The sequence below is a fragment of the Leptidea sinapis genome, chromosome 20 (genome assembly GCF_905404315.1).
Source record: "Leptidea sinapis chromosome 20, ilLepSina1.1, whole genome shotgun sequence".
In the NCBI taxonomy this organism is placed as follows: Eukaryota; Metazoa; Arthropoda; class Insecta; order Lepidoptera; family Pieridae; genus Leptidea; species Leptidea sinapis.
In genome coordinates this window covers 2,994,855-3,018,465 of record NC_066284.1, presented here as the reverse complement: position 1 = coordinate 3,018,465, position 23,611 = coordinate 2,994,855, and the positions used below count along the sequence as shown (strand labels likewise).

At 34.2% G+C, this 23,611-nt stretch overlaps 2 protein-coding genes across 4 annotated transcripts; one reads left to right on the top strand and one right to left on the bottom strand.

The window, feature by feature from the left end:
• Positions 1–324: 324 nt before the first annotated feature.
• Positions 325–15,311, bottom strand: LOC126970295 (gastrula zinc finger protein XlCGF57.1-like). Of its 3 annotated transcripts, none has more exons than XM_050816132.1 (4): positions 15,089–15,311; positions 13,099–14,700; positions 11,313–11,569; positions 325–6,164 (listed from the first exon to the last, which is right to left on the bottom strand). In XM_050816132.1, exons 2-3 carry the CDS (start codon positions 14,648–14,650, stop codon positions 11,343–11,345), a joined length of 1,779 nt encoding a protein of 592 aa, XP_050672089.1. In that variant the 5' UTR covers positions 14,651–14,700; positions 15,089–15,311; the 3' UTR covers positions 325–6,164; positions 11,313–11,342. The 3 variants fall into 3 exon arrangements, with proteins under 3 accessions (XP_050672089.1, XP_050672088.1, XP_050672087.1); XM_050816131.1 differs by having other exon boundaries at positions 13,099–14,707; positions 15,098–15,311; XM_050816130.1 differs by having other exon boundaries at positions 13,099–15,311.
• A 4,726-nt stretch (positions 15,312–20,037) lies between these two features.
• LOC126970362 (proliferating cell nuclear antigen) lies at positions 20,038–23,611 on the top strand. Its single transcript, XM_050816217.1, has 7 exons — positions 20,038–20,194; positions 20,351–20,472; positions 20,794–20,900; positions 21,111–21,268; positions 21,595–21,711; positions 22,076–22,251; positions 23,397–23,611. The coding sequence occupies exons 2-7, from the start codon at positions 20,359–20,361 to the stop codon at positions 23,505–23,507; spliced, it is 783 nt and encodes a 260-aa protein (XP_050672174.1). The 5' UTR covers positions 20,038–20,194; positions 20,351–20,358; the 3' UTR covers positions 23,508–23,611.

Below are 23,611 nucleotides of genomic sequence, written 5' to 3'. Positions count from 1 at the left end.
CTTAAATTAAAAGTTGTGAAATAGTATTTAGTTGTGAAATGTGATTTTATTATCTTTATTTTTATTTTGAGATGCGTTGTGACACCTTTTCACTGCACAGTAAGTCATTTTTAAATTAAATATCGCGCGCTGTTTGTCATGGAAGTTGACAGAATAACACTGACGCGGCGGGAAACGTATGTGGTCATAAACGTCCACATTGAAAGTGCTTCAATTCGCTTAGGCCTACTCACGTTCTAAGCGTTATTATTCTATGTGGGTATGTAACAAGCTTGTAATTCTTTGTAGAGAATTCTTGTGATAGTGAGAGTAAAAAGTCAAAACTATAATATTGAAACATTTATTTATTTTAATAACTAGTCTTTGGCAACACGTGCCATAATTAATAACTTATAATAAATGTGTATAATATCCAACTTAAATAACGCTATCTTATTTAATTATAATTAGGTACTACACAGATTAAAAATATAATACTCCGTGTTATCGCAAAAACAGAACTTATAAATAAATATACTCTTTAATGAAAAATAAATATTTCTTTTCTTTTTTCCTTTGGTTCATTAGAGACAATCTTTGGTCAAAATCAAAACTGGCAATAACTTATATCCCTTAGATAATTTATACGTCTGGATAGACGGTGACAGATGTAAACGCGTCAGGAAACATAGCGGCCAACTGCTAGCCTCAATTTTGAGCAACGCACGCACACTTAAACAAAGTGACGGACGTTTCGCGAGTGTAAGACGTAGCTGTCGTGCACACTAAAGTAATAAACCTGGCCTATTGTGATGCGCCTAACAGCAAGAGGCGCAATCTAGATGTATAAATTATCTAAGTTATCCATTAAACGAAAAATTGGCAAGAAATTTGGTACCTATATATCATCGCTAATTAATTACTTATACGGTAGCTTAAAATATAATAACAACCTCTACATACATACACTTTAGAGGATTGTCGACTTACGTATTTAAATACCTAATATATTTTTTTTTTGCAAAGAATTCAGTATTTCATATTTTGCACAAAAAAAATGTGAAGTACAGAAGTACCTTTAAAAGAAATAACTGGTTTAGGTGACCGCTAAAAAGATTTTTATAAGTCCCTAAAATAATAATAAAATCGTAACTTTTACGCAAAAATCGAATGTAAAAACACAGGTACAATGAAATTTGTAAAAATGATACTGTAGTATCATTTTTACAAATTTCTTGTAAGAAATAAGAAAGCCACAGGTATCACAATACAAAATTTGAAAGATGCCATTGAGTGTCAAAATGCCACGCACACAAGTATCTAATACGAGGGCGGCACTGAAAATTTCGGGAATCAAGGAAGTGACACAACATTACTATTTAAAAATGTTTTTATTGCTTTTCGAAGTATTCTCCGCGAAATTTGACACATTTTCCATATGAAAGAACCATTCATTGAAGCAACCATTCCATTCGGAAGTTGGGGTATCCAAAATGGCCGGTTTGTAGGCGTCCACAGCTTCTTCAGGTGATGAAAATCTCTGACCACGCAATTTATTATTTATTTTAGGGAAAGTATAGAAATCATTAGGGCTTAGGTCGGGGCTGTACGGCGAATGGTCTAATAATTCTATGTTTTCTTGCTCTAAAAACTCTTTTGTTCTGTACGCGGTGTGAGAACTCGCATTGTCGTGATGGAGGATGATGCGGCGCTTGCAGTTCTCTTTACGGAGTTCAGAAACGACCTGTGGCAAACAAATGCTAGCATACCATTCTGCATTAACCGTTCTTTGTCCCTCAAGAGGAATAGTCGCAACATGGCCGGTTTTGGAGATAAACGTGGCCACCATTTTTTTTGCAAAATTCCGTGAACGAACAATTTTTGTTGGCTTTAACTCATTTTCGAACACCCAAACTCGTGACTGGTTTTTTGTTTCGGGTTCGTACACGTATATCCAGGATTCGTCACCTCATACGATGTTGTATACAGCATTTGAGGATCCTGCGTGGAATCTTTCGAGAGTTCTGACGCACCAAGTAACGCGAGCCGCTTTTTGCTCTTCACAGAGTAAATGCGGTATCCATCGGGAAAACAATCGCTTTAGAATTTTCTCGAGTCAATTCCATTTTCTCAACGACTAAACAAGTTTGAAAAGACCTTGTGACAAGACCGAGTTTTTTTTTAAATAAATAAATGGTATTCGATTTTTACAACTAAGGAGTTTTCAATAACTTAAAACGATTTTAATATGACAGGAACAGTGGAAATATTCCATTCCCGATACTTTTAGTGCAGCCCTCGTAGTTTCCGTAATAAAAAAACTATTGTTCTTAGGTATTGCGGTATCTAGTTGGAGCGCAGCGGAGACCAATCCTTAACCTAAGGCAATGGAAATATAAATATAATGTCAGGTTGAGGACAATTTTTACCCCGGCTAATATATTTAATGACATGGGGTTTATATATTTAATGACTGTGTATGAGTTTGTATTTTAACAGTTGACTGCTGTTACTGTCAAATCTTGTGATCATACCCCCCTCCCCTACCCATTCAACACTAAAATATTCAGTATTCTCCATAGTCATTACGTGGTGTCCTACCTCAACCAGTCATTGGCTAAATTGTGAGTCACCCTTCCGCAATAGCCAAAATAGAAATTAGAAATAATAGAATAGAAGCCTAAAAGTTGGTGGCCTTTGTGGAAATATGGATCTCTTTACAAAAATAATACGGCTATGACGAAATATAAAACTTTTGCATTTTGAAGTGAAACTTCTTTAGAATCGTTGTGATTTCAAACCGGATGCAACGCAAAAAATGACAGGTAAGAGACACAAATACAAAAATGTGTAGGATGAAGCTGGCAAAGAATGAGTCAGAAATATGCATACTATTTTATTTTTATGTATCACGCGAGTAGGTATACCTTAATATATTCTTATGTCATACGCACGACTTATAACTGCATAGACACCAGGAGAACATAAATATGGTAGCGGTGTTAGTAATGTATTATATATTAAAATCATGTGTCATACTAGCAACATGTACCAGGACTTCATATGCAGTTTAGAGGTTACAGAAAGCTAAAGTTTATACATAGCATATTCTATTAAAAATAATAAATATTGATTGACCTATTATAAATATAAATTAGATAATTGTTGACGTATTCAATTTATGTTAAAAACACATAGGATATCGTCGGAATTCAAATGTTAAAATAATATAGTTAGGCCACATAATTAAATAATAAGAAAAGTTAAGTTTCTTGGATAGATATTTCAAATACAATCAATTTTAAAAATAAAGATTACGGTGGAATATCAGCATTTGCTAATACGAAATTCTTGTGAATGTGGGTAAGCCCTAAGGCGGCACTTACACGAGCGAGTATTAATATTATCGAGGCGTGTATTTCTATCTGTATACGACGATTGGCTAACGGCCGTTTTCAATAACCCATCTATCCTAAGTTTAACTTACTAGAGGTAAGACAAATTTATCCTTTTACGCTTACTTACATTTCAATAACCGATCGACATTAAGCATTGGACTATAACAATATTGGACATAATTATAAATAGATAAGATCTTGTCATTAAACGGTGACAGCAATGTGTCCGTAACTAGAGATATTGTTCTATCTTTAGCGTATAGAATGGTGTAAATTAAATGCCCAGATAATTAATAAATTAATGTAATTCAAAAAGGATGTGAATTGTACAATGATCGTAGGTCAAGTGACGTGAGTACAGATTGAGAGTGACAGATTACATGACAGATGTATGAAGAATCTCCAAGCGCCTGATGCGGGTGCTTTGGCGTAATATTTGTGCAGGCGTTAAGTCTGAACAGATATGTTATCGAAACGGCCGTAAATGCGATCAAAACGTCAACGAATCGTCGTGCTATTGTCGAAACACGCATTCCCAGCGGAATTTGAACTCTCAACAAAACAAGTATTGTACAACGAGAGAAAGGGTGACTCGTAAATACAATCGCTCGTGGAGGTAGCGCCTATCTTGTCTAATTTACCATATTATGTAATGTATAGAAGAAAAAGAAAGCATGGTTAAAGTAAATGACGACAACTATACCAATACACTTAAAAAAATGATATGCAAAATTATGGCTGGATAAAACCGCTTTAAAACTACTAGCATTATGTTAAGCAGTAAGATTAAATATAAAATAAACTACTCCTAAAATCTATCAATAAATAACTCTATTAACTTACAATTAAATATACTTACAAATTATTTGGTTTATTTTGTTGTATTCATATTTGTTATTCATAAATAAATCATAAATCAATTTATTAATAATAGGTGAATTCTATGCGAAATTATAAAATTTCGTTTGATATATTTTAACCTAAATGAACAATACAAAATACGTATACTATTATTATATTTATTAATTACTAACTGATGTTAGCAAACCCAAAAACACATTTAAAATAATAATTTAAACTATCACTGTGGCTCAATTTAACAAAATTATCAGTGCACAATTCATGATTGGTAGGTACTTTCCATTATTTTATTAAAACTATAATAACCAATAAATAATAAAACAAGTTGAACAAAATGGCACACATATTTAACAATAAATTATCCTTTGGTATTATCATCAATGCATATAATAATTAACATTGGTCTCAAGGCAAGCAATTAATTCATTTCATTTCTTATATTCATAAATAAAATGTTCATAAACAACGAGATGCAATTATCCGTTGTCAGGCTACAATTAAAAATAACTTTAGTTATTTAGCCAAAACAGTTGCACAGTAGCAAGAGGGTATGAATGAATTCAGCTGTTTCATTCAAAAAATAAACAATCAAAAATGTATGAAAAGTTTTACTACAATTGATTTATTATTAAACATAATATATAAATTTGGCGCTCCTTTGGAATTTACCCATTTGCTTCTGTACCGCCACTCTGATTTAAGAGTGCGTATTCAATTTTGCTAACCCTGCACGGACTGTTTCGGCAATGGTGGCGCGCGAAAATTTCTAACGTTTTAAAATAATTGTGTATCAATAAACGGGTTCGTAAAAACTGACTGAAATATCAGTATTTACATAAAAAAAAGTAAATTTTATAAAAAAATATATATATTAGTTACGTTTCTATTCAAGTACTGGTGATGAAAACATGTTAAAGTGAATCGACTTTGTATTTTTTAAACATATAATGGCCATATTAATGTCATTGGGCTCTGTAGTGCACTTTAAGTCTACGTGTTCCGCTAGATAAAAGCATAAAATAAAACATTATAACACACTACGATGGTTGTATGTATTCGTCCTGAAAGATAACTCTGACTCTATTTCCCTGAAAGTGTCAATATAATATATAATATATTACTGACAGTGCACTAAATCTAGACTTAAACTTTCTAAAATCTTTTTAATCATCAAATCTGCTCACGTCATTCTGATATAGCTCGGGAATAAAACTCAAAAACGAAGTATTCGTCGCGAATCGAATACGCGCTCTTAATAGAAATTTCTACTAAAATTAGGTTCTACAGAGAAGACTCATTTTACCCCTAATCCATAATTATGCCTCCATTTATGACATTTTTTATTATATATTACCAATAGAGATTTGCTCTATTGGTAGGTAAACCATAAGAGACAATTTACATTTTCTTTTAATGTCTACTAATTTAAATTAATAAAAAATATGAATATATAAATATATAAAATGAAAATAGTTCTCTACTGTCACGGAGGTTTCATTAAACGCTTTAATTTGTTTTTTTTTTATAACTTTAAATTAGTTGAAATATAATAGAATACAATAGAATTGAATAATTATAGAATTAATTTAGTAAAGTTGTCACTACTATTTTATCAAAACAATAATAATTGGCATAAATCTATTCTTATTGGTCACATGTTATTTGTCATATAAACTTTTATAACTGTCACATTTTAAGTGTATGGCGACCCAATAAGAAAGTATGTATATTCTCTTAAATTCATCAAATCTTGTCACACTTTTAAATACTCATTAAATTTCATGCTACAATTGTTTAACATTCGATTTTAAATATAACTATAATATATTTGCCGTAAATATTCTTACTATTATTACATTATTTTGTGATGTCCGTCATCATCATGCTGTGGAGGCGAGCATTAAACCTTTCCGAATATTGAGAACCCTAGAACAAAAAACTTAGTAACAGAAACACATAATAATTAAGAGTCAATTTATATAAATATTTATGAGCCTAAGACCCGGTTTCCACCAAAGCGGAGAGGAGATGTGAGCTGTAAGAGCTCGAAATTAGTCAACATACTGGAGTTTTGAAAGTTTTACTGAAAATATCATACTAAAATAAAAACCGAAATCAATAACAACAAAGTAACAACACTTAAAGTAAAAATAATTTAATTTATTAGCGACTATATTATGTATACAAGAGTTAATGTAATTCTATAAGAATATTTTTGGAGCCTCCTCCTTTTTTTGAGTTAAAATACTTTGCTAAACTGTGTCGGTTAAAAATACGGAAGGAACGCCATTTGCATTCAAGATCAGTCAATCGAATAATGACACTTTCGGGTGTGCGAGACGCGGGGAGAAGGTGAGGGAAAAGGGAGCGCGGCCGCCCGACTAAAGACATTTCACACCTCCGCTCTGCCGCACCGCTTGCTCACTCGCGGAACAATATCAAAGAAAAATGAGACATCTCCTCTCCTCTTGATCCATTTCCACCGAAGCTAAGCGGAGAGGAGATGTGGAAATAACGAAATCTGATTGGTTATCAAAATACATCTCCTCTACTCTCCGCTTTGGTGCAAACCGGGCCTTAGGGGTTGTTTCACAATGTCCAAGTATAGTAGCAGATTGTCATAGGCTATATAAATTAATGGCTACATAGAAGTTCTAGATAAAACAGATTACGTTTCACAATCACTTCACCGCTATTTTTAACTACTAGATGACTTATGTGGCAGATCGATTTTTCTATTCTATTCCTTTTGACGAAATTAAAATATAAAAAATACTGTTTCTGATACGAAATACGAGTAACGTCACAATGGCTTTTAATGAAAATTTTATGTCATACTGTTTTCACAATAAAATAAATCATCACACAATTAATTCCACTTTCGTGTAACGAAATTTGAGAATGACAACTAATCAATTGTCATGAGCCTGAAAGGTCCATGGTAATTGGACAAAAGTCATAACATAAGCAAACCATGTACCAAACAGTATAGTAGAGGAGCCCAAGTGGGATTTTTGCGATTTATTCGAGTGCGTCAGAATAAGATAAGAGGTGCAAACTTACACCTTGTGAAGTACTCCCAACATACCTGGGCTCTGAGTATACTCAACCTATAGGTTCGAGCGACTAGAGCAGCCGATCAGATTAGTAAAAAAATTAGATCGTTGTAACAACTCGAGCGCGTCAGATTGAAGGTAAGATAATCATATGCATTACAATAATTTAACAATTTTAGCGCGATATAAGGAAATTGGAAAGTCACAAAATTTCAAACCGTGACCCAAAAACATAGCCACCCCCACCATGCAAACTGGCAGGTTACTATTTTTTCGTTATCAGAAACACGTGGGGCGCAAAAACAATAATGTCACAAAAACCTTTTTCGTTAATGCTATTTAAATTATTATTGATGCAATACTCGAATGAACATACTTCGGGTGTTAAAAAAACCTGAACGATAATTAACACGGATATGAAGTACAATGCGGAGATACCACGAAAAATCCCAACCCCTTAAATTAAATACTACAATAAAAAGAACATTTCATATAATAGATACTTAATATTATTGACACACTCTGACACAAAATATCTTGCCCCAAACTAGGCATAGCCTCTACTATGGGTACAAGATATAAATACATATAAACATCCATGACTCAGGAACAAACATTCATATTAATCATATAAATGGTTGCACCTACCGGGATTCCAACCCGGGACCTCTAGCTCAGTAGGCAGGTTCACTAACCACTGGGCTACAGGGGTCTTATTATATATTTAATGTTTTCAAAAATCTTGAGAACCCCTGACTTATTTATTCTACCAGTAAACAAAAGCCATCGTTCTGACCTCGATCCAATGGCATAAAGCTGATCAGCTGAGCGGCGACTCAAACGAATAAGGCGGGGCCTATCGCAACTTTGTATGCCGCCAATTATTGCTTTACAAAATTACAGATAACACTCACTCAGTTAGCTGTCGTGTCGACCCGCTTCAGGATCGGATGTGCAAATTTTGCGCTCGCGACAATTGCGTTTTTGTGCGTCATGTACTCGAGTGAAGAGTATTTTAGTGCCGCTCGTAGGCATTTCGAGCAAAGTTATGCACTTGTAACGCAATGCTTTCCAGCGCCTGCACATGCGACAGCACACAACGGATAGCGTCCATGCAACATGACGGGGCTCCACCCCATATTTCGCGCGCCGTTCGTTCGGCCGCCACGATCTCTCGACCTCACGCCGCTCGAATTTTTCTTTGTGGACACGTGAAGGGATACGTGTTAAGAAAAATTTGTGACGCTGAGGGGGAACTAAGAGCTCGTTCGTTACAGTATTCGATACAGTTAAGACTGACACGAGGGTATTAAAATGGGTCCATGCCAATGTCGTGAAACGTTGCACTAAATGTATCCAAGTCAGTTGCGATCACGCCGAGCAGACCCTGCGGTTGAACCCTAGTTCACACTAGACGAGTATTTTAGTCGAGTACCGAGTAATTTTGTAACTAAATATGTCTAAACACCAAAAATTTAGTCGAGTAGGTAAGTAAATAATATAGTCGAGTCAATCAATTTTATTCCATTTTATTTGACGAGTAGCGTCCCACCACGCGTCCGTGCTGGTTCACCGACTAAACAAGCAAATTAAATGAAAATGAAAAAAGCAAAAAAACCGCATATTTAGTTTTAGAAAAAACTATGAATTTGAATGAAAGAATTTGGTGAATAGGAAATTAATTAACTTCTTTTCTTCTTCCGAAATCGGCAAGTGCCCTAGGGCACTCGATTTTTCAGATACACCAAAATCGCCTTAATCGCCAAATCACCTTATTTTAATTATAAGATGCTTTATTTTGCATGGTCTTATAGCTTGTTTTAATAGCTTTTTCATACGTTCACTCAAATCATCATAATTATAAGCAATCTATGAATACACGTAAAATACATAAGGTGCACTTAAAGTATCGGGAATGGAATATTTCCACTGTTCCTGTCATATTAAAATCTTTTTAATTTAAAACTCCTTGGTTTTAAAAATCGAATATCATTTATTTATTTAAAAATAGATTATCAGTCTTGTCCCAAGGTCTTGTCAAACTTGTTTAGTCGTTGAGAAAATGGAATTGACTCGAGAAAATTCTAGAGCGATGATTTAGTACGACTTTCGAAGTGGTTTAACACAAAAACAGTGTGTTGACCGGATGATTTCTGCATTTGTGATGAAGCCCCATCCAAAACCACAATTTATCGCTGGTTTGATGAATTTCCACGTGGACGTGTGAAGCTCAGTGATGATCCCCGTCAAGGTCGTCCAAAAACTGCAGTCACCAAAGAAAACGTTGATGCTGTGCGTAAGCTGATTGAAGAAGATCGACATGTGACATACCGCGAAATTCAGGCAACTTTAGACATTGGCATGAGTCAAATACAAATAATCTTGCATGAACTGAAATGATTAGGTGTAAAAAAGTTGTTTTCCCGATCGATACCACATTTGCTCTGTGAAGAGCAAAAAGCGGCTCGCGTTACTTGGTGCGTAGAACTCTCGAAAGATTCCACGCAGGATCCTCAAATGCTGTATACAACATCGTATCAGGTGACGAATCCTGGATATACGTGTACGAACCCGAAACAAAAAACCAGTCACGAGTTTGGGTGTTCGAAAATGAGTTAAAGCCAACAAAAAATTTTCGTTCACGGAGTGTGGCAAATAAAATGTTAGCCACGTTTGTCTCCTAAAACCAGCCACGTTGCGACTATTACTCTTGAGGGACAAAGAACGGTTAATTCAGAATTACCATTCTGCTAGGATTTGTTTGCCACAGGTCGTTTCTGAACTCCGTAAGGAGAACTGCAACCGCCGCATCATCCTCCATCACGACAATGCGAGTTCTCACACCGCGCACAGAACAAAAGAGTTTTTAGAGCAAGAAAACTATTAAGAATTATTAGACCATTCGCCGTACAGCCCCGACCTAAGCCCTAATGATTTCTATACTTTCCCTAAAATAAAGAACAAATTGCGTGGTCAGAGATTTTCATCATCTGAAGAAGCTGTGGACGCCTACAAAACGGCTATTTTGGAGACCCCAACTTCCGAATGGAATGTTTGCTTCTATGATTGGTTCCATCGTATGGAAAAATGTGTCAAATTTCGCGGAGAATACTTTGAAAAGCAATAAATTATACATTTTTAAATAGTTATGTTGTGTAACTTCCTTCATTCCCGAAATTTTCAGTGCCGCCTTCGTAATAGGCTTACCGCGGCGCGGGGGCACTTGCTCGTTTCGGAAGGTTAATCACACAAATTTCCTTATTCACCTCTTCTAAAATAGCCATTACGATTAGCTTAATCAGTTTATTATTTCTATTGCATTGCAGCTCGTTCATCTTACAAAACACCACTCACTTGCGTTCTGTACTGGACAGTAATGCGAACGATTTCTGTGCAGTAGCGAGTAGTTTAGCCACTAAATTTCTCGCCACTCGACTAAAATACTGATGTAGTCCAAACTAGCCTTGAGAGACGCTGACACATAGTAGTGAATTAAAGTGAAAAGTGAAAGATTAATACAAAATTTTCGTTGTTTGTCGTCGCCCGCGCGCCCTTTGCAGGTAAATGAATGAAATGGGTGTGTGGGCAGGGGAAAAATTAAAATGGCCGCAGGCAGAGGTGTCCAAACTTAATTGGGTATGTTATGACTCTTTTCTTTTTCACTTTTTTTAAATGTGCTTATTTCCGAAAAATCAATATTTGTAAGTTCTCACTACTTGATACCAATATAAGCCTTGTACAGTATATTTTAACACTCTGTATACAACTCTACCTAGATGTTGTCACAGAATATAAAGGACACCTCTAAAAGAAATAGTTACATTACATGATAACATTCAATTTAAATTATTATCATAACATAATACATCTTTGGTGATTCATATCTCTTGGGTGTTTTGTTTCCTTAAAAACCCAAAACATTTCATAAAAACCATCACATAACCTTTAGAGTTTTAACAGCTTACCAAGCTTGCAGATTTATCAACCAATGCTATAGAACTATATCAAAAGGTCTTACCATATTCATATCCAAATAGTAACTACATATTCAAGGTCGCCTTTTCTCATCAGTCAGCAATTCCAAAATTTGCTCTATTGTTTTAGATTCCTTTTTGAACATATCCATCTGATCTGTGGGCACTGTACCCTCTAACAACATCTGTATATTGATCTGGAGACGGTCAAACGGTGTAAGAGTAGAATCCTTGCAGGGTTTGTGGCCCATTGCCTCCAGTGATTCCATTAAAAGTTCATCAATTAATCGTTTGTTGAATCCTGTCATAAAATTATGTGTTAGAATACATATTTAATTGGTAGCTTTTTAAGTCACCACCTTTTCTTAAAGCTTCCATACCAATCCAGTCAATGAATAACTATCACCAAATTCTTACCTATATATGAATAAATTATGGACCAAAATTTTGATTATTTTACAATGTATGTATATTATATCTACAGGTATAATGTCTTACCAAAAAAGTTCTAAGTAACATGTGCTACAGATATAGATCATTAAGGCTACATTTAGTACTCGACCGACTGTCAGCGCTGACGTCGGTCCAGTATAACTATAACAATGCAAACATATGATCGCGTTCAGTCTACGTCGCGCTGATAAGAATCGTCGATCGAGCTAGTCAATCCGGCGTACGTCGGTCTGCTGACGCGCTATTGCAATAAATTAGTGCGTTCGATGCGACTCTGACCGAGCAACCGACAGTACGCGCGTTCGTGACATCGTAAACAAAAATTTGTGGTCTGGAAATTTCGAATATGTTGTATAAATTTCTCCTTCAATTCGACGCTCCAAAAATAATTGGGTAAACATATAATATAATATCTTATCCGCCTTTTATTCCGTAATCGTCTGCGCACATATTAAAGAGGTTAAAAATGGATTTACTTGTCTTAGCAATTGTACACGCGCAATCAAGTTTGCTGTCAGCTGAGCACTAAACGCAACATGGTCAGCGCGTACGGGTACGCACTACGTTGGACTAACGTCAGCGTTCACCCTTGGTGGAGCACTAAATCCAGCCTTAGATGTCCTTTAATGGAAATCTTCTAAATATCCCTAGTATGCGTGGTTCCAATTCATTGACTATAAGGGTATTATGGTCAACATAGAATGCCATCGTGAATTATAACTATTAAATCAACTTGAGCCATAATTTAAATAGAAAATCATACCACAACCACAAAACACATTATGTATCAGTCCCTGATAAAATAATAAAAGTCCACCACCTAATTTAGAAATATGCTGCAAGAAAAAGATTTACATACTGCCAACCAGACCCTTCACCAGCCAACACCGATATTAACAAAAATGAATAATGAACTCACTCACAATGTAATATCACATATCAAGGGCATCTCCGGCATCCATAAAGTCTTCACTAAAACAAAAACTGTGGACTTGAAGCGATGTCATGGAAGTGCCAATGGATAACACACACTCAACATAAGCACACTTCAGCACACAAATCACTCACACATTGAACAACCCATCAGGAATTTGTATACTTATGTGTATATTTCTAATGTACTGAAATTTTAATGGATGTGCACTGTATTTGATCATGGATTATCAAGTGTAAAGTTCACACAGCAGTTAATAATAATTGTGTTTTGAATTGAATAGAAGTATGATGTATATTTGGAATTGAATGAATAAATAATGTTATGTATTCCTTCAATGATTCCTGTTATTGCAAACACACAGGAAGCAATGTTTTCACTCAAAAAGTATAACAAGTGCAATCTGTTTTGTGTGAAAATATGATAAAGTTAAAAATACGAACCCAAATACTTGAGCTTGTCTTTGGTTGCAATCATGGTGAGCAGCAGTGCTAGAAGGAATCTCATACGTGTGAGCCTATTTGTAATTTCCGCCTCTTCCAATTTATCATCTTGTGATGCCTTTGCATTAGTCTTACTTTTCTTACAACTTTTACTGTGACTATCCAAATCAGCTTTTAATTTAAAAAATTGGTCACATTTAGGACATCGATATGGATTCACTTTTCCATGTATATTGCGCATATGTGCTTTCATGTGTGGCAGTTGTGAAAAAGACATTGGACACATTGCACAACTAAAAGGTTTTTCACCTGTATGTATACGAATGTGCAACATCAAAGCATTTGAATGTGAGAATGGCTTATCACAGATTCTGCAAGTGTATGGACGAGCTCCTGTGTGAGCTCTTCGATGGACTGTCAACTGAGTTGATTGAGTGAAACGCTGGCCACAATCTGGGCACTCATGGGGCCTTTTGTTGTTGTGAGTGCGCATATGTTCTGCTAAATGACCTTTCAAACTTTTATTACATACAGGGCACTGTAAACGGTGTCCAGAATGACTGACTTGCACATGCCGCCTTAATGAATTCAGTCTTAAAAATCCTTTGCCACATTCCTGACATATAAAGTCTTTTACATTTCTATGAATTCTATAATGACTTGTTAGTCTATTTCTGCAATCGAAGGCCATATCACAAATGATACATAAATATTTATCATCAACTAAGTGCTTCTTCTCATGTTGTACCAGTGCATGTTGATCTTGATATTTTTCTTTGCAATAAATACATTTAAACATTTTTTCTTTTTGGCTATGACTGGTTAAATGCACTTTTAAATTGGACTTCAGTAAAAATGGCATGTCGCAAATATTACACATATAATGTTTTTCCCAATTAGGATGTTGTCTTCTAGTATGAGCTGCTAGATAAAAAGTATTGCTAAAAATTCGGTTACATTGTGGGCAAGGTATATTTGGTACATTCATATGAATCATTATATGTCTTTTTATAGTCTCTTTACTATTAAATCCTTTGTGGCAGTAGTTGCATATAAATATTTTACCAATGCTTTTGCATCCAAGAATTTCTGATATTTTTTCATCACTTATATTTTTAGGAAAATTATTGGTGTTTGGATATACCTCAGACTGTCCTTCCTGACCCAGTCTTTTATGAATGAGCCCACTCGGACTTATAGTTCTAGGCTCTTCTAACAAACCATTGCTCTTTGTCTCTTTTCTAGATTCCTGACATTTGCTAGTATTAGTTTTATTTTTTTTCTTTGGTATAGTATTTTTTGCTATCTTAGCAGACAGTTTCTCAGTATGCTCTTTAATCAAAAGTTCGCTCTTTAATATTTCATCCAACACATTGAAATCAAATTTATTTTTATATCTGATATGCCCTGAACGCAACAAGAGTTTTTTTAATTTAGATTGATTTCCATCTGCTTCCTTGTCATTTTTATCACGGACAACTCTAGGGTCTAGTAATACTTTTGCCTTTGAAATCTTACCACTTGACCTTGTATTAAACTTTTTAAGCACCATATTCTTGTCCTTTACATTTTTAACACTTGTTAATTTTCTGGGCCTGCCAACTTTACCCTTCTTATTAGTATTAGAAGTTTTAGAAGTGTTAACTCTAGCCTTTACATTAGCCATAATATGAAACTAGTATGTGTTATCACCCATTAGTAATTACATTTATTTGTGTTACCTGATAAACTATGATAAGAATGTAACAAGCAGAAAACCCACCACCAGCGATCAGTGTACAGCTTAAATTAGTGTGCACGTATTTTTAAAGCGATTACTTAACGTTGTGCATGTGTACACTACGTAGGTACTTACACATGCACTGTTAAAGTTACTTCATAATCGCTTCGAACTACACTCATTTGTAGCGTGCATTGATAGCGATGCTCTTATGTGTGAAGGACGAGGCTTCAGTCTTTTGTCTTAAAATAATTATTATGCATCGATTACCTTACATACTTTGCCTCCTGGCATTGAACGAACCATTAACCAATTATGTAGAGTTCACCTTGGTAACAAACACAAAATGAAACCTTGAAATGTTCATTAAATAGAACCGATAAAACTAATTATTATTCTCTTAAAATATTGTTAGGTCTGTATTCTGTAACTAAACAATTGGAAATATTTTATTTTCATTCCTATTGACTGTTGAGTATTGCGCACAAAGCGCACAATTGATTTTCAAGTAAAACCAATGTATAAAACGTAATAATTGTCATTGTCAATATTTAGTACTGGAATAGATAGTATACTGTGACTAGTCGAAATCATGACATTTGACAATAAATTATATTCCGTTAGGTTTTCGATTCTACTAAAATTGCATTTACATGTAAAAAATTAGATGACTTAGTGCTATATTCCATCAGGCTTCTCCATACTAACGTAATCCACAATAGTGTGCTCAGAGATTTGCGATTTTTTTTCTTAATAATTGTGCTGATGTATAGTTAAATCAAATCAGACAGCTCAACGTCATATGCGCCTATTTTGCGAGCGAGAGACTACTCCAACCAGTCAAGATTCTCCAGGAAGTCAACCAACTTCTAAGAGCGCCTGCTGACCCCAAGTGCAATCTACAGGGCAAACCTGTAGTTTGCTACTTCTCTGCACTCTAGCAGAACATGGGCGACTGTTTCATCTACCCCCAGGCAGCCTCTTCAAATCAAATCAAATCAAGTCATTTAATTGCATAGATTGAGTGGGTACATTGGTGTTACATTATAATCATTGGTGCTAACAATCTGCCGGGTAGGCATGCAAAAATAATATTTTACAATTCTTACTCTAAGTTTACCGTGAAAAACATACAACATAAAAACCAAATTATTCATAAAAGTCTATCCACCATAATATTATAAAAATGTGAAAAATAAAAATTTGCTTACTAAAAATGTTAATTTGAAATATCTGAATGAACTTATTCTAATGACTATACATTCATGTCTGTTAAATATTCTTTAACTGAATAATATTTCTTTGTCATTAAAAATTCCTTAATTTTATTTTTAAAAGAGTTAATATTTAAGTTTTGGTCCGCTAATGATGCTGGTAGTTTATTATATAGCTGAGGAGCTATATTAAATGTACTATTACCAAAAAGTGCCGTTGTATGCTGCGTGAAACATATTTTATTTTTTCTGCGTTTACTATCAGAGTAACTAAATAGTTGATCATTTGTTCTAATGAATACTAGCACTTCATATATATATAGGCACGGGAAAGTAAGTATTTTAAATTTATCAAAATATGGTTTACAGGAATCAGTAGGGCTTAAATGAAATATAGATCTTATACATTTTTTCTGACATTTAAAGACTCTATCCTTATCTGTGGAATTTCCCCAAAATATGATCCCGTACCGAATATTTGATGTGACATATGCGTTAAAAGCTACTAACACTGCGGACTGGTTTACTACTTTAGACAGCATGTGTAATGCAAATGAAAATCTATTTAGCTTCAAGCACAAATTTTCAATATGGGTTTTCCAATTTAGGCAATCATCAATATGTAGGCCTAAAAATTTTGTTTGTGTTATTTCAGATATTTTTTTACTTAGATAATTAATGTTCAATGCTATCTTATTGCGTCTATTTGCAAATGTCATTATTCTAGTTTTGTCAAGATTTATGACTAAATTGTTACATGTCAACCAGTTTATAATCTTGCCTATAGTATTAATAATGTCACTTTGAAAAGAATTTAAATTTTCACCTATAAATATCACTGTGCTGTCGTCAGCAAATAAAATCATCTCATGGTTGGTTACCGTAGGGAAATCGTTTATATATGTTATGAACAACAATGGACCTAATATACTTCCCTGCGGTACTCCAGTGGTTACGGTTTTTTACTCCGATATATATGGTGTTTCTGTTTTATCATGCCGTACTAACCTCGCTATTTGTGTCATTTGTTGCCTCCCCGTTAGATATGATTTTAGAAGTGATAAGCTGTTTCCTCTAACCCCGTACACGCTTAGCTTATTCAATAATATTTGATGGTCGACATAGTCAAATGCCTTAGTGAGGTCCATATAAAGTACGCATACATGCTTTCTTTTATCTACATTAGTAATGACTTCCTTCAAGAAATTGTATATTGCTAAATTAATTGATTTATTTTTTCTAAAGCCTTTTTGCTTTTCGGTTAATATTTCATTCTTTTCAAAATAATCGTTTAAGTTATTACAAATATACTTTTCTATTATTTTTAAGAAAATTGGTAAACTGGTCTATAACAGTCCATGTCTTCCCTATCTTTTTTTTTAAAGAGTGGCTTCACAATTGAAGTTTTTAAATTATCTGGATATACACCATTCTCTATACATAGATTTGTAATATGACACAAAACTGGCGATATTATATCAGATACATATTTTACTGCTTTGGTACAAATTTCATCAAACCCAGTGCTATTTGTATGTTTTAGTGTTTTTATGATATTATTTATTTGAGTAGGCGATCATGGTTTCATAAAAATTGAATTCGGCTTGTTCCAGTTAGCGTTTGCTCTTTCATTAGTTGTTGACAAAATTTTACGACTAAGAAAATGTTCATTAAAAGCTTGTGCAATCTCTAAGGGGTCACTTATTATTTCGTTGCCTTTTTTAATACGTTCAATTTTGTTATTATTGAGTTTTAATCTGTTTTCATTTATTATGTCCCATGTAGTCTTAGATTTGTTATGCGAATTTCTTATTTTATAATCATTTTGGGATTTTTGTGTTAGTTTCATGATATTTTTTAAACGCTTTCCATACACTTTGTAATTTTGTTTATTTTTATTATTAGGTTTTTATCTATATTTCCATAGTAACTCTCGTTTCCTTTTGCAACATTATCTTATTCCTTTTGATATCCACTTTGGTTTTCTAATTGACTGTATTTTTATTTTAATGTAAGGAAAGCAGAGATAGTAAAGAAGTGAGAACATTGCGAAAAATCATTGAGGGTTGTCTATGACACCCATATTAAAAAGATGCCTGTTAAAATTGCACTGACCTGTGGCCGCATATAATATTAATCTTAGTTAATACCAACTAAATCGTAAGATTGCCCTGGTAAAACGCAAGTCGGCGCAGGCTGCTTTGGCTTGCCTGCACTCCTCAAGGCTATCCCAGTATTGTTGATGGAGTGCCTTTATCTTTTGATTTATGTGATTCCTTAACCAACTGCGACAGGGGTAGGAAAGGTTCTGGTCCGACCGGTTGGGTCTCAGAAGACTTTCTAGCCGATCGTCTCATTGCCCCCAACCCTACGGTGACCCTTGATCCACTGTAATGTTAAGGAGTTGTTTTTGCCTGCCACCTCATTTAATGCTGAGTGGCATTCAAATAATAGGCTAGAATTGATAACCTTTCTTTTAAGGGTTTGTAATACCGATTTAAATAATGTTTGAGAGTATTTTGATGGTGTGATCTTGAATATCTCTGGGAACGATTGCATTGGCCGCTACATCCGCTACATCAAATCCCCATGAATTCTACCTCGTATACAGTGTTAAGCTTAGGCCATCTGTGTAGAGGTCGAGCTCATGATATTGTGTAAGCAAACTGTCGTTACCTTACTCGAGCTCTACTTTATAATTTTTGGAAAAAATGAAAGTCCACTCTATTTTATTAACCGACTTCAGAATGGAGGAGGTTATCAATTCGATCGGTTTTTTTTATGTATGTACACCGATTACTCTGAAATTTATGATCCGAATTGCATAATTTTTTACGTTTAGTGTACCAGAATGGATGCCATTTGGTCTCAGAAAAATTTTACATAGTTTGACCCATTCGTTTTTATTTTATGAACATTTTTTATGCAAATCTTTGTTTACCTCGATGATATAATTGTTTTTTGTGTACGGCTTTTTAGGAGTTTTCATTCAGGTTCTAATTATTAAACCTTTATCTGTAATATTAATAAAATACTATAATTTGCCTGTGCTATATATTGATAGCTTTGAAATCGGTGCCAAGCCAAATGTAGTAGTAAATACCTACACTCGCCACGCGTGACTTTCAGCGGGATAGCTTCGTCTAGAACAAAACAACCCATGCGGACAGACACCCATGGACAGATAACCTTAATAATTACAGTAAGTAAGCTGTTTCTAATATTTAGTTTTATTTTATTTAGGGCTTGTCACCGACTTAAAACCTATCAATTGGTAGCACATATAAATAATAGTATTTTATTAATATTAAAGGTAAACGTGTATTAAATTAAATTTTTAGTTATCTTATACTTTTCAGATTTTGAAGTCGGTTTTTTACTAACTGCTTCCACAAGGGGCGTGGCTGACCATGCTTTCGATAGTGACCTACCTGTTCAAAGACAATCGTTCTTGAGGAGTAAACTCCAGTCGTGCGTCGGAGCTGTCACACACACTTTTTTTTGTGTTTTAATCTTAGCGTAGCCATCGCTGCTTCTTGATATATGAATAGGTGCAGTGGAGGAATGCTCAAAGCCCGTACGCTCGTTTGTCCTCCTATTCCATAAAAAAAAAACCATCTCCATAGCGGCAGTAGGTGTTATTCTCTTGCAACCCGTCACCGTGCAGCAGGCTTGCCTTTGAAATTTTTGTGATTTGGCGATGCAAGTTGTGAGCTTGGTCAAGGTGAGATATGTCAGTCTCTATTCAGTGCATACTGCAATGCGTTTCACGTAGGGTAGAAAAATCAAGCCAGTGCTGTACAGCTTAACTTATTGTTACTTCTGTAGGCTTGATAATTGCTCCGAGGACTTTACCGTCTATCAATTTCTATTACCTGTTAGATTTGGTTTTCAAAAAAATATATAAAAGTATTCTGTGCTCTGTGATTCTGTGGCTTAGAAAGTTAGGTTACCAGGCCATAAAATCCAAAAAAAAAATTGAAAGTTAGAGTTTGACATAAAAAATTCGCGCCATTTTACAACTGCAAATGCCGGTTGAGTGTGTCAAAATTATAAGAAATCAACTACATTACTATTTTATATTTGACTTCATCGGCCATCAAATATTTCTTTAACATATTTAAGAAAATAGTAGTGTCTCCTTTATATCTACTTATAATACGTAAGTAAATTATTCTGACTCGGGTGTTTTGTTTTATGGATGGATATGTTTCACTAATGACTAACCTTTTTTTCTTTATCAATGGCGTCATTTTTCTGTTGTTGCTCTCCACTTTACTTGTGCAGGGAATTGTATACTTTTATTGTTTGATTCTAGTTACCATAATGTTTGAAGCAAGGCTCTTACGTAGTTCGATCCTGAAGAAAGTCCTCGAAGCCATCAAAGACTTGCTTACCCAAGCAACATTCGATTGTGATGACAATGGAATACAATTACAGGTACACTTAACTCCGTACTGTGAAATAAACATTTTCTAGTTACAGCTAGGATCCTAACTGCTAAAGTTATTATAAAATTAAGAAATAAACTTTCTATGTATATTAGTAATGTGTAATGTAATATTGATCTTATAAACGGACATTTATTACTCAAACAGAAAACTCGTTAATACTCTTATTCCATTAACTAAATGTGCAGAATTCCTTTTAGCTTTTTATTTATTACAGTTGGTTAAAACACTTGAATTGAAATAAAATATGATGAAGCCAAGATTAAATGGCCTTGTTGGATTTTTATTATTTGGTAATACCATTTTTCAGGCTATGGACAACTCTCATGTATCACTGGTATCTTTGTCTCTACGAGCAGATGGCTTTGACAAATACAGATGTGATAGAAATATATCCATGGGTATGAATCTGGGAAGGTATTGAAATATTATCAGTATTTTTTATCCTAATTTTCTGGCAGTACATTGACTGCTAAAACGCTATTAAGTGTACTGCTTAACACACCCTACTTTTTAAAAGTGTCTATAGTTCAATTGACACCACATATTAGATAATTCTCAGGTTAGCAGTAGAAGTGTTAACCCTGTGTTGATGAATTGATGCTCTAATTAAGAATTTTTTTTCAGTATGTCAAAGATATTGAAGTGTGCAGGTGACAAGGACACTGTTACAATGAAAGCCCAGGACAATGCAGATACAGTTACATTTGTGTTTGAGAGCCCTAATCAAGAGAAAGTTTCCGATTATGAAATGAAGCTTATGAACTTAGATTTGGAGCATCTAGGTACTTGCTTAATTCAATAAATAAAATAGTCATGCAGATTACATTTACTTATAACTATATCTAATTGAAATATTTATATAATTTTTATTTCTATACTCAGAACAAGATTATTAAGGGATTGCATGTTTGTTTAATTATCTGTATATATGTAAAATTGTATAGTCCAGAATAATATAGATCTGTGAGTTCAAGAAATAAATTATAAAACATAATATACTCTCAAAATTAATTCTTATAATTATGTAATCCCAATATTTAAATGTACAAAGAGTCCTTGTGAAAATTATGCAGCTTACTTTATAAAGAAACCTCTTGTCATTTTGCAGGTATCCCAGAGACAGAATACAGTTGCACAATCAGGATGCCAAGTGCAGAATTTGCTAGAATATGCCGTGATCTCTCACAGTTTGGAGAATCAATGGTGATCTCATGTACAAAAGAAGGTAAGTGTAATTCACATGATTAGTGAAACACCATCTGGATGTTCTCTTACACTGTGGGTGAACATCCATGGACTTTGTTTAACCTCCCCACAAATTAGACCCAAATTTATTTTAAGTAAGTATATCTTTATTTGCAACAAACTAGTGTTTTAGTTGTTATTGTATTGTGTATTGTACTCAATACATTACATAATAAACATTTACAAAATATAATAACAAATAATATGAACAAAATTTGAAAAACTTATCTAAATAATTAAAAATAGCGCCAATCTAATTAAAACTAATATTACATCAACCAAAGAAATAAACTAAAGTTATTTATTATGTTGAAAGATTTATGTATATATATTTATGTATCCAGGTGTAAAATTCTCTGCAAGTGGCGACATTGGTTCGGCAAATATTAAGTTGGCACAAACAGCAACCATAGACAAGGAAGAGGAGGCTGTTGTCATAGAGATGGATGAGCCCGTCACATTGACTTTTGCCTGTCAATATCTCAACTACTTCACAAAAGCCACCTCACTGAGTCCTCAGGTAATGTATATCTTTACAAATATAACTAGTACATATAATGTATTGTTGTTTGTGCAACTTTTTTTTTTATGGAATAGGAGGACGAATGAGCGTACGGGTCACCTGGTGTTAAGTGATCACCGCCACCCACATTATCTTGCAACACCAGAGGAATCACAAGAGTGTTGCGGGCCTTTAAGGAAGGTGTACACACTTTTTTTGAAGTTACCCATGTCATATTGTCCGGGAAACACCACACAAGGAAGCTCATTCCACAGCTTCCTTCTTATATTGGAAATTCAATTTCAATCTTATAAGATCCTTAAACACCTTTACTGGTTTTTATTAAACAATAAGCGTTAAATTTTATTTTTTGTTTAAAAAAAATATCCTGAGAATCAAAAGGGTGTTAAAAACTAATTGATGATTGAAAATTGTATTTATAACCCTACAATAATGAAGTATATTATATATATGATAAATTGAATAATTCCAGCATTAGTAGAAATTCACTGTCTACATGTTTTGGAAAAAAAAAATTATAGATGATGTTGTTTCTATGGTCAGATACAGATGTTTGAGGGCTGGTAATGACAATCTTCCAACAATTTCTCTAATTCTTGACTGCTGTGCCAAGCCAAGCAACATCACTGAAACATTCCCACGCCAATCAATAGATATCCATGCAAGAAACATGTCAGAGTACAAAGGAAAGTCATTGCATATTTACATTCACTTTACTGACAAGCAACTACAAGTTTTGAGTATTGTATTACTACATAGCACACTGTGACATGGCAGCTAGTGACATAAATATGTGCTACTACCATACAATACTTTGGAATGATATAACCAACCCATAATCCAGATCACATTTTAAATGGGCACAACAGCGTAGATCTAGAGTTTAACTTTTTATTGACTTGTAATGGCAGTGAAATGTGGATTTGTATACATTTTGGTTTGCCATATTTGACCAAAGGTAAAAGAAACTAGATTGATGAGCTTATCTATGTTTTACTTTGGGCACAGATTGACATAAATGACTGGATCACATATAATATATATAAACAGTTTATAGACCATGCTCCCCACGACAATTCATCTTTTGACACATGTTCATGGTTGATTAGTTAGTTCCATTCAAATATGCCTTTCTGTTTCAGGTTCAATTGTCAATGTCAGCTGATGTACCATTAGTTGTAGAATACCGCATTCCAGACATTGGTCACATCCGATACTATTTGGCTCCAAAAATTGAAGAGGATGATAGTTAAGTACATTCCTAGGTTATACTCACTTTGTGCCTTTTTTTCATCATGTTGCAAGTTTAAAACAATTGAATTGTGATAAACTTCAATTAAACATTTAAGCATTAAAA

What these genes read in the sequence shown, in the direction of transcription:
- LOC126970295 (XM_050816130.1), bottom strand. Translation starts at nt 14,764, where the DNA reads ATGGCTAATGTAAAGGCTAGAGTTAACACTTCTAAAACTTCTAATACT. An exon ending in AGACAAGCTCAAGTATTTGG is followed by an intron (nt 11,570 to 13,098) that starts GTTCGTATTTTT and finishes ATTTTATGACAG; the next exon opens with GATTCAACAAACGATTAATT.
- LOC126970362 (XM_050816217.1), top strand. Translation starts at nt 20,359, where the DNA reads ATGTTTGAAGCAAGGCTCTTACGTAGTTCGATCCTGAAGAAAGTCCTC. An exon ending in GATCTCATGTACAAAAGAAG is followed by an intron (nt 21,712 to 22,075) that starts GTAAGTGTAATT and finishes TTATGTATCCAG; the next exon opens with GTGTAAAATTCTCTGCAAGT. An exon ending in CCACCTCACTGAGTCCTCAG is followed by an intron (nt 22,252 to 23,396) that starts GTAATGTATATC and finishes TTTCTGTTTCAG; the next exon opens with GTTCAATTGTCAATGTCAGC.